General features: G+C 42.3%; 1 protein-coding gene across 3 annotated transcripts; it reads left to right on the top strand.

Moving 5' to 3' along the window:
* Positions 1-23: 23 nt before the first annotated feature.
* On the top strand, positions 24-8,183 carry LOC311224212 (GTPase IMAP family member 8-like). Of its 3 annotated transcripts, none has more exons than XM_084309104.1 (6): positions 24-250; positions 3,553-4,272; positions 4,633-5,328; positions 5,441-6,238; positions 6,332-6,502; positions 7,351-8,183. In XM_084309104.1, the coding sequence occupies exons 1-6, from the start codon at positions 238-240 to the stop codon at positions 7,596-7,598; spliced, it is 2,646 nt and encodes an 881-aa protein (XP_084165230.1). In that variant the 5' UTR covers positions 24-237; the 3' UTR covers positions 7,599-8,183. The 3 variants fall into 3 exon arrangements, with proteins under 3 accessions (XP_084165230.1, XP_084165229.1, XP_084165231.1); XM_084309103.1 differs by having other exon boundaries at positions 28-250; positions 4,630-5,328; XM_084309105.1 differs by having other exon boundaries at positions 33-250; positions 4,630-5,328; positions 5,462-6,238.
* Positions 8,184-15,202: the final 7,019 nt, after the last annotated feature.

A 15,202-nucleotide genomic window follows, 5' to 3' on the forward strand; every position in this document is an offset into this window, starting at 1 on the left:
ACACACACACACGCACACACACACACACACACTAGTATAATGAGGCTTCAAGTCCAAAGTCATGTCCTTTCTCGTCAGTGTTTGAAAACCAGTTTGGTGGAATGCTGATTCTTGACGATAGCACCTCACGGAAGGGAGTCACATTACTGTGATAGGCGCTAGGAAACACGAAGACTGAGATACCTACGGTAAATACCTACGGAGATCTGGGAGACCACAGCCACTAACACAGAGAGAATGACGAGCAACCGTGAGTTCATCAACATTCATGAAGTTTATGTTCGTCATTATTGTTTATTTTTAAAGCCCTTGGTAAACTTCCCTCTTACTGTTGGAATGGAATCTTGGACGTTAAAATGCTTAGGGTTCCTCTAGTTTGCTCTGAACTAGGTAAAACAGCTTTTTCCTTTGATGCTTCCAACACATGGAATGCCCTCCAACTGACTCTGAAGCTGAAGGTTCTTCCTTCTTTGCTGTCTGTATAAAAGTATGATCTCCGACCACTGTGTGTCGACTTGTAACTAATTGTCTTAGCTGATTTTTAATGTTTATTCTTATAGATTGTGCCTACAGTATATGTATGCATTTGCTGATGAACTGTGTCTTTGTTTTGTAAGCTCGCCATCGCTGTAAAGATGAGGGTAACCTCAGTGTCTCACAAGTTAAAATAAAGATTTTAAATGATATTCAATGAAAATTAGTTTAAGCTTTTACCAAGGAGTATATATAACATATACTTTCCTTGTAGATGACCAGGATGTAGTACTGCCATTTTTCAAAAAGGATATCTGTTACAGTGAAATTATATTTCACTATAGAACCCGTTCTAGTGACTGGCTGGTCCTTAAGGTTCCCAGAGTTTGCTCGGAAAAGGGTAAATCTGCATTTCACGATGACTAGCACATCGAATGAACTCCAACGGTCCTGAAAGTTTGAGATTATCCTATCTGTTGCAGTTTAAAACCTTGATTTCCAACCTTTGTCAATCAAATTGTAAGTGTTTTAGCTGATTTGTTATCCCTTGCTTTTGTCTTATTGTTGTGTTTTTATATGCTTTGTGATTTTATGATTTATTTGTGATTGCTTATTTCTGTATATAAACACGACCTGACTGTAAATGGAAGAATTCGTGTTGTTTATAATACAGGTTTGAAATGTAATATTGCTGTAGCTCACATGCAACAGTCACCACTGGTAAACATTGAACCTACAAAATGGCAGCAAAATGTCTTACTTACCTTACAATAAGCGAAACCAGCTGAACCTGATTCCTGGCTCCTGTTGGCAGCAAGGGACACCATTATGAACTCTATTTTCATTTCCATGTTTCCATAACAACGTGAGTCACCAAAAGTACCTCCTTCACAGATGCTTTTCATACTTTTAATTATAATTATATCCACTGGCACTGGCAGCCAGAGGGTCCATATCATTCCATTGCCACCGTATATCATTGAAGTTTTTATACCCAAATTATCTTTATTCTGTGGTAGTGTTCTCAGTTCTGAAACAGAAAATGTACACATATAATCAAAACATCCCCCTGGGTGCTTTCAGTGTCATCTATACCATCTCTCCCAATTCATTGTCTATATGGAGCAGCTCCAGAGTTTATACTTGATGACATCACAAGTTTGAGTTTTTACCGCTCTACTTTTGGGATTTGGGAGAGAGTTTTGGTCTAACCATAGGAATAGCATGTACTGTATGAATTCTGAAAATAGGTGTAGTTCCCCACTAAGATGGTATCATTCCAACGGTGCACTTTGCACACACCTACAGAGAAGTAGAATGCACTCTTCCCCCGAAGGTCTACTACAATAAGCAAACCCAGCTGAACCTGAATCCTGTCTCCAGATTGCAGAATGGGTACAGTACGGCTCAATACAAACAATTGTTAAGGGGATGCAGACCAAAAAAATACTTTCATCTTGTTTACATCAGGGTCCCCCATTTTCAATTCATCAAGACATTATGACATACAGTACATGACATACAGATATGCAGTACTGTTTCATCAAGACATTTATGACATACAAATATACAGTACTGTTTAAGAGAAAGATATCATAAAAAATATATATATACATTTGAATTCGAAGGGGAAGAAACTGTACATTGGAGGGGGTTGGGTGGGTGGGCGGGTGTTTTGTATATTTACCGGGGCCAGTTTCTAATTGCAGCCACCCGTAGGTGCTCTTTGAGAGCGGACTGAAGGACAATTCTCTTGTGAATTACTTGTCCTCCAGAACACTGCGATCATCCACTGCTATAGCTTACTGAAAGTACAGCCAAAAGAAGATTGGAGATGCAGCCATTGGCAATTTACGCCCCAAAACCATGGAACACCCTAGATATTAGGGAGGCTAACACGCTAAATATATTTAAAAGCATGCAAGCAAAAAATGTATTTCTTCACTTTAGCTTTTTAATACACTAAACAGACAAGCTGATTTTATATCCAGATTCGGAGTAATCAATACAGCTTTTTATGAATTACTAGTGGTTTATTGAAGGTTCCCAACCACAGCCAGAAGAAAATGCACCAATGCTATGGAGCATCCTACCTATGGACATTAGGGAGGCAATCTCTAAAGAAAAAAAGAAAAAAAGAAAAGCTAAAAACTTACCTCTTCACCTTAGCCTTTTAATACACTCTGCTGCTTGGACTCATTGCATCTAGACTGTGATTGTTGTACTGTGTAGATGAAAACTATTTTATTGCACTGCACTATTGCATTATTTTACTGTCTATTCTATTTTACACTGTCTATTCTATTTTACTCTTTTATTACTGTCTATTTTAAAATTGCGAATTACTGCTCTTATTATTTATTGTGCCTAAAAACGAATACAACTTTAATAGACATACTTATTGTTATTGTTCTGTAAAGTAAATCAGAACTGATCTGTAAAGTAATTCAAGACTGACATTGTGTATCTGCCAATTTCATGATTTTATATGTCTATTTTATGTGTATCAGTAATAATCAAACCGTAAACAAAGAGGCCTATTTAAGATGTTAGATCCTAATATGAAAAACTATGTGATTTAATGTTCTATGACTTACCTTGACTTTGTACAGTTTGCTGCTAGTTTATGCTAATTTCATTCTTATTTTACGTTTGCACTTTATGCTCTTGATCTGCCAATTTTGTGCTCATTTTATGCCTGTATTTTTTTTTTTACTGCTGAGAAACACTTTGAGCTGCAATTCTTGTATGAAAGGTGCTTTACGAATACAGTTTATTATCATTATTATTATTATTATTATTATTATTATTATTATTATTATTATTATTATTATTATTATTATTATTATTATTATTATTTGCATTTACATTTAGTCAAAAGCGACTTACAAATTGTGTATGGACAAAAGTAGAAACCATTCCCCATAATCCGTTTCCTTGGGACATTTTCTCAGAATTCAGTTGGAATTATAGAACCCAGTAAGGGTTAATGTGACATGTGTCTGAACTAACAATAGTTAAAAAAAAAATTCCATGCATCCCTTGTACCTATATTTCATTTTCTTTTGTTCCTCACAGGTAAGCAGGGGTGCGTTCCTCTGCCAGAGGTCAGGGTTATTCTGATAGGTGAACGCTGGTCTGGGAAGAGCTCTTCCGGAAATACCATCCTGAGAAAGGATAGGTTTGAGTATGGCCGAACCAGAACCGCTCAGTCTGAACTCAGACACAATGAGGTGGAGGGGAGGCATCTCGTTGTGGTCGATGCCCCAGGGTGGAGCGGCACCCCGTCCCTCATGGAGATCCCGGAAGCGGACAAACAGAGGTTCAAGCTCAACGTGTCCAAGTGCCCCCCAGGGCCACACGCCTTTCTCCTGGTCGTTCCCATAGACTCTGCGTTCAACGTGGAGGAAAGGAGACCCGTGGAGGAACACATGAAACTCCTGGGCGAGAGGGCCTGGAGAAACACCATGGTGCTGTTCACCAGCGGGGACCTCCTGGGTGAGAAGACCATCGAGCAGCACATTGAGAGCGAGGGAGATGCACTCAGGTGGCTGGTCCAGAGGTGTGGGAACAGGTACCACGTCTTCGCTAACAAGGACAAAAGCAACTCGGCTCAGGTCACGCAGCTGCTGGAGAAGATCGACGAGATGGTGTGGGACAACAAGGGCAGCTGGTACGAAGCGGACGAACGCACCCTTCGTATCATTGAGGACAAGCAAAGAGAAGCAGCTGCAAGAGCGAAAGAGAGACAGAGGAAGGCAGAGGAACAAAGACAACAGCTCAAAGCACTAATTCCAGGTACATGGCAAACTGGGTACAGACTTATGTCATCAGTTTAGTGAAAACCTGTGGGTGAGGTGTGCATGGGATGGGGGAGAGTCCCTGATTCTCCCCTCGCTCCATTCTGCACCTATCCCATGGCTCCCTTCTTCTCAGTCTGACCTTGGGCACGGTAACCTTTAAGTGTGGTCCCTTTTTGTGGTATATGGGGAAGGTGGGGGATGTGTGCTATAGGTGAGTTTTTGTGTTTTTTATATATGTATGTTTATATTATGTACATATCTATTTCGTTTGTTTCTTTTTGTATGAAATATGAAAAAACAACAAACGAAAAAACGTAAACAAACCTTTCCTGCTTTGTTTATTTGATGACAGAAGGCTTGAAGGCTATCCCTGAGCTCAGGATGGTTCTCCTGGGAAGCCGTGATGTTGGCAAGAGCTCCATGGGGAACACCATCCTGGGAATGAAGTTTCAGAAGGATGGGAAGAGAACGGTGCGCTCAGTGGTCCGTGAGGGTTTTGTCGACAAAACCGCTGTAACCCTGGTTGACACACCAGGCTGGTGGAAAGGCTACTCAGTCTCCAACACCTCAGAGTTGATCAAACAGGAAGTGATGAGCGGCATGTTCCTGTGTCCCCCCGGGCCACACGTGTTCCTGCTGGTGATCGACGCAGATGCATCTTTCAATAAAAAGGACAGAGATGCCGTGAAAGGACACCTGGAGGTCCTCGGAGAAGACGTGTGGAAACACACCATGGTGGTTTTCACCAGAGGTGACTGGCTGGGGACGAAGACCATCGAAGAGCACATCGAATTGGAGGGAGAGGCTCTGCAATCGCTCGTCGACAAATGTGGTAACAGATACCACGTCATCGATAACAAAAACACAGATGACGGCACGCAAGTCACAGAGATGCTGGAGAAGATCGGTGAAATTGTGGCCGGGAACATTGGGAACCATTTTGTGCCAGATGAGAAGATGTCCCTGGCCATTGAGGAGAAACGCAAGAAAGTGGAAGAAGGGGCAAAACTGAGGCAAACTCAAGTTGAGACTAAAAGAAACGGTCTCAAAGGTAAGCTTGACATAAGATTTCAGGTCATGTGTTTATTTTAAATGTTCTTTTTAGCAGTTATTTTTTTACTAGTAGAAACACTGTGAAACTGTTTCTAAACTTGCAGTGATAGATAGTCTCTCTCTCTTCTCAGGGTCCAGAAATAAGCTACAGGAGATCAGAATAGTGATGCTTGGTCAAAAGACAGTTGGGAAAAGTGCAACAGGAAATACCATCCTGCGCAAGGAAGTCTTTGGTCGTGAGACTGACGCTTGTGGAGAGGGGAAAGGGGAAGTCGCTGGCAGACTGGTCACGGTGATCGACACCCCAGGCTGGTGGAAGAATTCCTCACTATGTACTGAGAAGACGGACAAAGAAATCGTCAGAGGTGTGTCTCTTTGCCTGCCAGGAGCACATGCTCTTCTGCTGGTCATTCCCTCAGACATGAAGTTCCAAAAGATACAGCAGAGAGCTCTGGAGGAACACGTTCGCCTGTTCGATGACAGCGTCTGGAAGCACACGCTGGTCCTGTTCACCTACGGAGACATGCTAGCGGACACAGCCATCGAGGGACACATAGAGAGAGAGGAAGACTCTCTGAAGTGGCTGGTGGAGAAGTGCGAGAACAGATACCATGTCTTCAGCAACACAAAGAAGAATGACGTGACCCAGGTCACAGAGCTGCTTGAGAAGATAGAAGAGATGGTAGCAGGCAACGTCGGACAGGTTTTCAGCCCCGACATGAAGGACATCCACGAGAGGATCGAGGAGAAGTTCACGAGGAGAGCGTTCAAGGAGGTGTTGAAGCCTCAAGTGGCATCGGAGTACAGGAGAAGAGAACTGGAACTAATGACAGGGTTCAAGCAAACACTCATTGACCTGGAGGATGAGATCAGGGGAAGTGATAAGACCCCTAAACAGAAATTAACCTGTGAGTATTCGGTCGTGACATATGTACACACTATTCTTCAATACATAAATTGGACCTCTGCTATTCAATTTGTTTTTGGTCCTCTTTTTATAGTTGGGGAGACAAAAGTAAAAGCCAGAGGTTTGGGCCTAGTGAAGAAGGATGCGATGGCGAAAGAGGAGAAGATACAGCGGAAATTAAACCAAATAATTGAAAAACTGGATAAGGACATCCTGAGATCCACAGAACTACTGCGGAAAAGCAGGGAATTCAATCCCCCAAGCAGTAAGTAAAAGAGACAAAGTTGCAATGGTTGCTTTCAAAATGTAATGCGGCACATATTGCTGACCCTCCTTCACATATTGCTGACATCAAGTAATCTGTAATCTGATCTCTGTCAATTCATTTTGAAATAATTTGCTTCCAAAATCCATATATGAAGCCAAACAATTTATTCCAATTAAATATAAGTATAAAATCTGTTATCATCATCTACCACTACGAATAACCATTATTTCAAATTATATAAAATGACATTTGTGTCCATAATCTGTATCCACTATTTAGCCTTTGAAAGTTTGCCTTTTTTTATTTTTATTATTATCTTTTCCCCCCTTCTTTTTCCGTTTTTCTCCCCTCCCAATGTTAGTCGTTATGCCAATTCCCAATCCCCTTCCTGGTCGTTGCGCACTCTACCCCCTACCGTCGGTCTGGGAGGGCGGAAACTATCACATGCTTCCTCCGACACATGTGTACCCAGCCCACCACTTCTTTTCACCTGGCAGCGCGGACTCTCACTGGGAGAGTGTAACGTGTGGAAGGTCACACTATCTCCCTCCAGATCCTTCTCTCGCTGTGCAGGCGCACTGACCGAACTGTAGGAGTCGCTGTTTACAACGACCCGGACACACCCACCGGCTTATCTCCCGCTGACTCTGCCAATCGAGCCAGTATGACGGCCGGCCAAGCCGGAGGCAACGCTGACAGCCGGATTCGATACCAGTGTCTCTTGCGTTGGTGACCAGCGCTTAGTCCGCTGCGCCACCCAGCCGCCTGAAAGTTTGCCTTTCTTATTGCTTTAACGAACTGGACCATGACCCAAAGAGCCAATCTGTGTTTTGTTTATTTTCCAGTGAGTGGAGAGAGCCCGGCATCATCTCCAGCTGGCTCTTTACCGGACAGACGACCGTCAACCAGCAACTTTGAGAAAGTCCTGGGCTGGCTGTCTACCCTTCAGATAGACATAACAGAAGAGGACCAACTGACCCTTAATTTCTCTCAGACATCATCAGGATACAGATCTCTACTACAAGAAGAGGCTGAAGAGCACCTGGCTTTCAACATATGTCAGAGTCTGTTTGAGAGGGATTCAGAGTCATGATTGAAAAGAAAGAAAGGAAGTGACACAATAATAAATGGAAAATCTCTAATGTCATCAAACAGTGACCTCTAGGCAAAAGAGCTCCTTTTGGTATTGCACTTTGTCTACATTTATCATTTTTGTCTGATGTGTGGGTTTGCACATGTGGTTGGCTTAAATAGAATATATATGATACAGGGGGGGCTGTAAATAATGTGCATTGTGTTATTATTATCTATACCGTATACATGTCTCAACTATCCAGCTGACCAGACCCTCACCTTTATTTAAAAAAATTTGTTCATCTTTTATGCTTATTATTTTTTCTCATTTGTATTGTCATTTGTATTTCCCTGCCTGTACCTCCCCTCCCCCTATGACGCCTGCGTTTCCCCAAGGGGATTAATAAAGGAACATCTTATCTTATCTTAGGCACAGGGGTGGTCTATTGGTCAAGGTTATGATTGATTGATTTTATCTTATTTTAATTTTATTATTTTATTATCTGTCTGTTAATGTCTGTCCGTTAATGTTGCACCAAAAACAATCAAAGCAAATTCCTTGTATGTGAAAACTACTTGGCAATAAAGACTTTTCTGATTATAATTCTGATTCTGATAATGACATTCTTTAAAATCCCAAGGTATTGCCTGTTATTGTTTATTATTGAGCCAATCCCTAAATGTGCCAAGACTAATCCAAGGGTCCCTTACTATCTCATGAGTACAGTCTCTAAAATATATTAATGTATCCTCAACAACAGGCTTGCAGTATTTGGAGATGTCTGACTTACTTACTGATGAGCAGAATGGATTCAGGAAGCACATGGCCTGTATTGATCATATAAAGTAACCACAGTTATTAAAGCAAGAATTCAGGAGGGAAAATCTACTTATGCTTGCTTTATAGATTTCCAGGAGGCTTTTGATTGGGTTAACAGAGATTTGCTTTTCTTTAAACTAATCCAGGGTGGTGTTGATGGTCAAATGTAAAGCTATCATTTTACATTTACATTTAGTCATTTAGCTGGCACTTTATTTTTCAAGTTCTGTACGACAAGTCAGCAGGAAGGGTACAACTCTTATAGCTGAGTAACAATGTTCATCAAACAGTGCTGAAACTTCGGTTCTGCAGTGTTGAGTGCATAGTAGTAAAGATATCAGTATAGTAGGAAGAGTGCATGATAGGATAAGACAGTAAGAAGGTTAGTGTTTTTTAATTTTAATTAAAAAAATCCATTTCAGATATTAATTGAAGAAGTGTGTTTTTAGTTGAAGGAGAAAGATTGGTCTGGTTTCTGTGGTGGGAAGTTCGTTCCACCATTGTGGAGCGAGGACTGCAAAAAAAAATTCATCAATGACAAAACCGAGGAAAACAAAAATAAACCACGTGAACTTTGGAAATTACTCAACAATCAACTAGGCTGCAGTAAAAAACTCAAAACCAGGTTCTCAAACATAAACATAAAGACGGACAACACGCTCATCACAGACAAGCTGGATGTAGCCAATTACTTAAACACTTTCTTCACAAACATAGCCACAACACTGGTAAACAAACTACCCTCCCACTCAGGGCAGTATGGGGTAGAACACATAGTAGCATACTACAAGAACCTAGGCGTCCACAAAGACGACTTCAAACTGGAAATAGTAACTACAGATGAGGTACTCAAAAAACTGAGCGCCCTCCAACCAAACAAGGCCACTGGCCATGACAACATCCCCTCCAAATTCCTCAGAGACTCAGCAGCAGCCATCACCCCAGTCATCACACACATAATAAACCTCTCCATAAAACAGGGACACGTCCCCAAGGACTTCAAAATTGCGAGAGTAACACCCCTGCACAAAAAGGGCAGCAAATTAGACCCGGGTAACTACCGCCCTGTTTCTATCCTTACATCCATCTCGAAAGTCATGGAAAAAATAGTATACGAACAGATCGAAAAGTACCTCGCGGAAAAAAATCTAATCTACGAATTCCAATCTGGCTTCAGAACATCCCACTCCACTGACACATGCCTTCTCTACTTGAACGACCACATCAAACAAGAGGTGGACGCGGGCAAATACTGCGGCATGGTCATGCTGGACCTACAAAAGGCCTTCGACACTGTCAATCACACCATTCTGATTGACAAGCTAAAAGCAATTGGTTTTGATGTTTATCAGTGAGCTGGATACAATCCTACCTGGAGGGGAGGGAACAGATGGTGGAAGTAAACGGTACACTATCCCCCCCCCTCACAGTGAGCTGTGGTGTTCCACAAGGAAGCATACTAGGACCGCTACTATTCCTAATTTATGCAAATGACATGTCGTCAGCTTGTGACTGCAACTTGTTCCTGTTTGCGGACGACTCAGCCCTGCTGGTCTCTGACAAGAACAAGTTACAGGTTGAAAAAGCCCTCAGCTCGGAACTAGGCAAAATCTGCATATGGCTTGCCGACAACAAACTATCATTACACATGGGCAAAACAGAGTCCATTCTCTTCGGTTCAAATAACAAACTCAGCAAGACCGACGGCTTCTCGGTTACAGTGGGTGACAATATTATCACAAGGAAAGATGAAATTACCTACCTGGGTTCCATCCTAGAGGCTAATCTTTCCTGTGACAAAATGGCATCCAATGTAATAAAAAAAGTCAACCAACGAACGCGATTCTTGTACCGGATCTCCTCTCTGGTAAACAAGAATACCCTGAAGACTCTAGCAGGAGCACTCATTCAAGGGTACTACGACTATGCTTGCACCTCATGGTACCAAAGCACCTCAAAGGCACTAAAAAACAAATTACAAACATCTCAAAACAAGCTAGTCAGACTACTACTTGACCTGACTCCTAGAACCCACCTCACCCCTGCCCACTTTGACAACCTAGGATGGCTTAGAGTAGACGACAGAGTACAGCAACTTGCAATGGGCCTGGTCTACAAGATACACTACGCGACCAAGGTACCCATGTACATGTCAAAATACTTCCCAAAGGTCAGTGAATACCACGATCACAACACCAGAGGGAGCTCCACAAATCATGTAAAACCCAGATTCGGATCAAACAAGGGACTAAACACGTTTCGCAATTATGCCACATCAATGTGGAACGCCCTGCCTAAAGCTGTAAAGGAATGTGAATCACTACCCACCTTCAAAAACACTCTCAAAAAACACCTACGTGAGACTGCAATTCGAAACTGGCCCCTACAAATGTCCTAACCTAGTTGTACAGTAAATGACCAAGTAAGGCTTTGTCAATATTCCAATGTACAGTGTAAAATGTGTGTGTGTCCCCTTCCCAACCCCCCCCCCCCCCCCCCCACCTCCAATGTACAGCCCTCACCCAACCCACCCAACCCCACCCCACCCAACCAACCTCCTCCAATGTACAGTTTCTATGCCAAATGTATATACACTCCTTTTCTGGACACTTTTGTATCACAAACAGTACTGTATTTGCAAATCTGATATGTCATAAATGTATAGATGTAGCAGTACTGTCTATCTGTATGTCATGTATGTCATATATGTTATGATGAATTGAAAATGGGGGACCCTGATGTAAACAAGTCGAAAGTCTTTCTCTGGTCTGCATCCCCTTAACAATTGTATGTATTGAGCTGTACTGTACTGTACCCATTCTGCAATCTGTTAATAAACTTTTCAATCAATCAATTCAAAACCGAGAATAGGCGGCTTCTCTTTGATGACCCTCCCGGAGCTCGGATAGGAGTGGGACTGTGGGTCTGAGGTGGCCAGAGGATGTAGAGCGGAGGGGTCTTGAGGGTGTGTAATTACTAGAGACCATTAACCGGAGGTAGGCGGGAGGCATTCCCTTCGCCACGCAATATGCCAGGTCGAGGACCTTGAAGCGGATTTGTGCGGCGATGGGGAGCCAGTGCAGTCCCTAAGAAGTGGGGTAACATGGGCTGACTTTGGTAGGTTGGAGATCAGATGGGCGTCTGCGTTCTGAATGAGTTGAAGAGGCTTGGTTACGGTGGTCGGTGGATTCTTAGGAGGGGACCCCAACCAGTGTTCATCTCCATTATGTTACAAATAATCTGACGCAAACAAAAAATATGCTAAATAACCTTTTAATAACTTTTTGTTATCCTTTATTTTACCAGGTAGTCACTTGAGATCAAATATCTCTTTTTCGAGCAAGACCTGGCCAAATATATATATATTATATAAATTATAAGGCTATTGCAAATGCTGCCACTCACATCAAAATGTAATGCAAAAGGAAATAAAATCTCCAGAAGTGTGTCCGCACAGACCTTTTCCAGTTGTGTCTTGAACATGAACTAATCCTATGAAATGTTCAGAGATGGCTGCACCAACTTATGGCTCGCAGTTCACTACTCTCAAGACAATAGACAGTTGTTCTGTGTAGCTAATGTCCGGAGTACAGCCCATTATGATGGAAAAGTATTTAGCTTGTTTCACCTGTTTGACTATCTCATCACATATTTTGTCTCCAATCAGTGCTATGATTTCATTTTGAATTTCACTGCTGATGTAGTGCACCTTTGTTTCTTTGTTTTGAATCCTCCTCAAATGTTCGCTCATGATTGGATCAAATTGTGTCATCAATTCCACCTGTTCCATCAATTCCTTTCTGCTAGGTGACATATTATGGCAATCACTCTGTGCATTACTTACACCTCTACAGTGCTGCACCTCAAGATGCATCAAATCCTGGTTGATCTTATCTATGGCTGTCTTAGTTTTGAGCCTCGTCTGGGGTCCATGCCAACTCGTCATATTAGTAATGTGAGTCTTTGATTCAGATTCAGATTCAGATTCAGATTCAGATTCAGATTCCTTTATTTAGCCATTTGTGTAAAACACATTGGTAATTGTTGCAGCAATACAGTGTATGCATTTTCTTTCTTTTTTCACAGTAAACAACACCAACACAGACAAGAAACGAAACAGTGCAGTGGGGGATTAATCAATAAAAGGGGGCAGAGGGGGGGGGGGGGGGGGTACCGAGGGGGGGGGGGGCCTGAGGCATTAATCAGCCTGGCGGCTGAGGGGAAGAAGCTCAGCCTGTGTCGAGCTTTCACAGCCTTTGGGATCCTCAGCCTTCTCCCAGAGGGGAGCAGGGTGAAGAGGCTGTGACCGGGGTGGGATGGGTCGGCCATGATCTTCCTCGCCCTCTTCAGCGCCCTGGAGTCGTGCAGGGACCTGAGGGAGGGCAGGGGACAGCCGATCACCCTCTCCGCGGAGCGAATCACCCGCTGCAGCTTGGCAAGATCTTTTGCCGCTGCAGCGGGGAACCAGGAGATGATGGAGTGGGTGAGGATGGACTCAATGATGGCCGTGTAGAATTGGGCCATCATGGTCCTCGGCAGTTTATATTTCTTCAACTGCCGGAGACCTGTTGGACAGGAAGTCGGTAATCCACCTGCGAGTGGAGGCCGGCACCTGCAGCAGGGATAGCTGGTGCTCCAGGATGGGTGAATACTCATGTTCCTTTAAAGGCAGGGTCAACCCTTTAGTGGTGGTGGTGATACTGCTGCTTGTAGAGGTGGGTGACATGTCATCTTCATGATTATTTATTATGGTTATGGTCTCACTGAAGGTGGATGTTGACAGACAGGGTTCCTGCAGGTTTCAGTTAAGACTTTTTAAGATCTTTTTAAGACCACTTTCAATATAATTGAATACGTATTTCATGGCCATACCAGCAAAGAACTATTAAGGAAAATGACTAAGAAGTAATTCCATATGTATTGGCCTGATAGGCTATTACCATACTGCTTACTTTGCAGCCAGGACATTTCCACCCCAAACACATGATACAGAGAAGTTATCGCAACATAGAAGTAATTTCCTAATCCAATAAAATGTTAAGACCTATCTGACATTTTAAGGCCCAACATTTTAATTATTAAATGTAAGACTTTAAGAATCCTGGACAAACAGTTATGAATATCAGCACTTTGAAAGGGATTATGTACCTCCTGAGCTTGGTCAATATCCACCTCGGCTAGTGTATCCTCCTGCACATTATAGGCAGGAGGTGGGGTGCCAAAATACTTCAATAATGACTAGGGGAGATAAGAAAATTATATAATTATAGTAGAAAGCATTGCATTCATCATAGTTTAAAATGACAAGAACAGCTAGCAAAATTAATATGCTCAAGTCACCAACAGTGTTTATGAGCTTTTGAAAAGCAAATATATTGCAAAGTGCATATTTTTCCCAAAATGAAGCAATGAGACACTAGACGATTCCATGTTAGTGTGAAAAACATGATAATTGAGTGTTCCTGTCCTTTACAGTTAGCTAGCTAGGATACCTAACAAAATAACGTGAGACCTAGCTAGATAGCTAACGTTAGCTGGATAGTTTCAAAGTATCTCACCCATTAATTATTAAGGCTATTATACCATTACTAAACAACAGCATTCGGTTATTTGCTTAATCAGTAGATTTTCTGCTCTACTTACCACTGTATTTCTTAATTTTTTCCTCCTCATATTTCTTCATTTTGCTTGTTTAAATGTCGGTCATAATACTTTGCTTTGCTGGCTCAAAGTTTCCTACTTTTTTCAAACACAAGTGACTTGGGCGAGGGCTCCAAGCTGCTGCCTGGCTGGCAGATAATTCCCCTGTACAAGAGTGCTACGGTTTAAATTTGCATCAGCTCACGCCAATAGGGAGGTGTAGTCTGACGTCACTGGTTGTTCCACCCGTATAGAGATTCATCATTGGGAAAATGGATTATCGGCTATTGTAACAATTCTGCTGCATGAACATTGGCAAGCTTTTCATTTTTGCACAAAATGAGTTCCCTTACCACTAACATTATTGTTTAAGCATTTTTTGTTGAAATAAAAGGTAGTTATAAGGTTTTTAAGTTGTCGTAAAAAAAGAACTACCAGTAGGCAGCCTGTTGTTCACTAGGCAGCCTGTTCAGTGTTGTCGCCTGATCCATGTCACGGCCAGCAAGATAGCTAGCTAGCTAACGTTAACGTTACCTCGCTAAACGTACTAGACGTTAGCAATGTCTACTGTCGTTAACCATTTTAAATTTGGGCATGTAGAGGCGTTTCGGGACCGAGTAAAATGTGCAGGTCCTCTTCTCAGACCTGTGCACTGCATGCATCATGCCGGCTAGCAAGCTAGCTACACGTCACGGCCGGCTGATGCCACGATAGCTAACTAACGTTACAAGCTCAAAAACCTTATAACTACTACTGTTGTGTCCATAAGTTCCCTGGCAGAATACTTTGTCTGTAAGGACAAAAGTAAATAAGAACGATATATATAACGCTGTATTGCATATTCTCTAAAAAGTATACAAAGAGGAGATAACCATTTTAAATCGGGGCATGTAGAGCCCGCCGTGCTGGTTGTTGCTTTTAGAAATGGTGTTTGGCTTCATCTGATAAAATGGATATGATCACCAGAGAGATACTAGGCACAGATTCAGGGTCAGTTATTTTCCCATTGTACGAATTGTTAAGCTTATCGAATGTAAGGGAATCTGATCCTAGGTCTGTGACTACTGACTACAGGCAGTAGGCTACGCTGTGGTGACGTCAGTCAGCAGCGCCAAATAGCAGTGTAGTTTCCCAGCGAATGAAAACATAAACGTTGTTATTTT

The sequence above is a fragment of the Notolepis coatsorum genome (assembly GCF_963971535.1).
Source record: "Notolepis coatsorum genome assembly, chromosome: 2".
Taxonomy (NCBI): Eukaryota; Metazoa; Chordata; class Actinopteri; order Aulopiformes; family Paralepididae; genus Notolepis; species Notolepis coatsorum.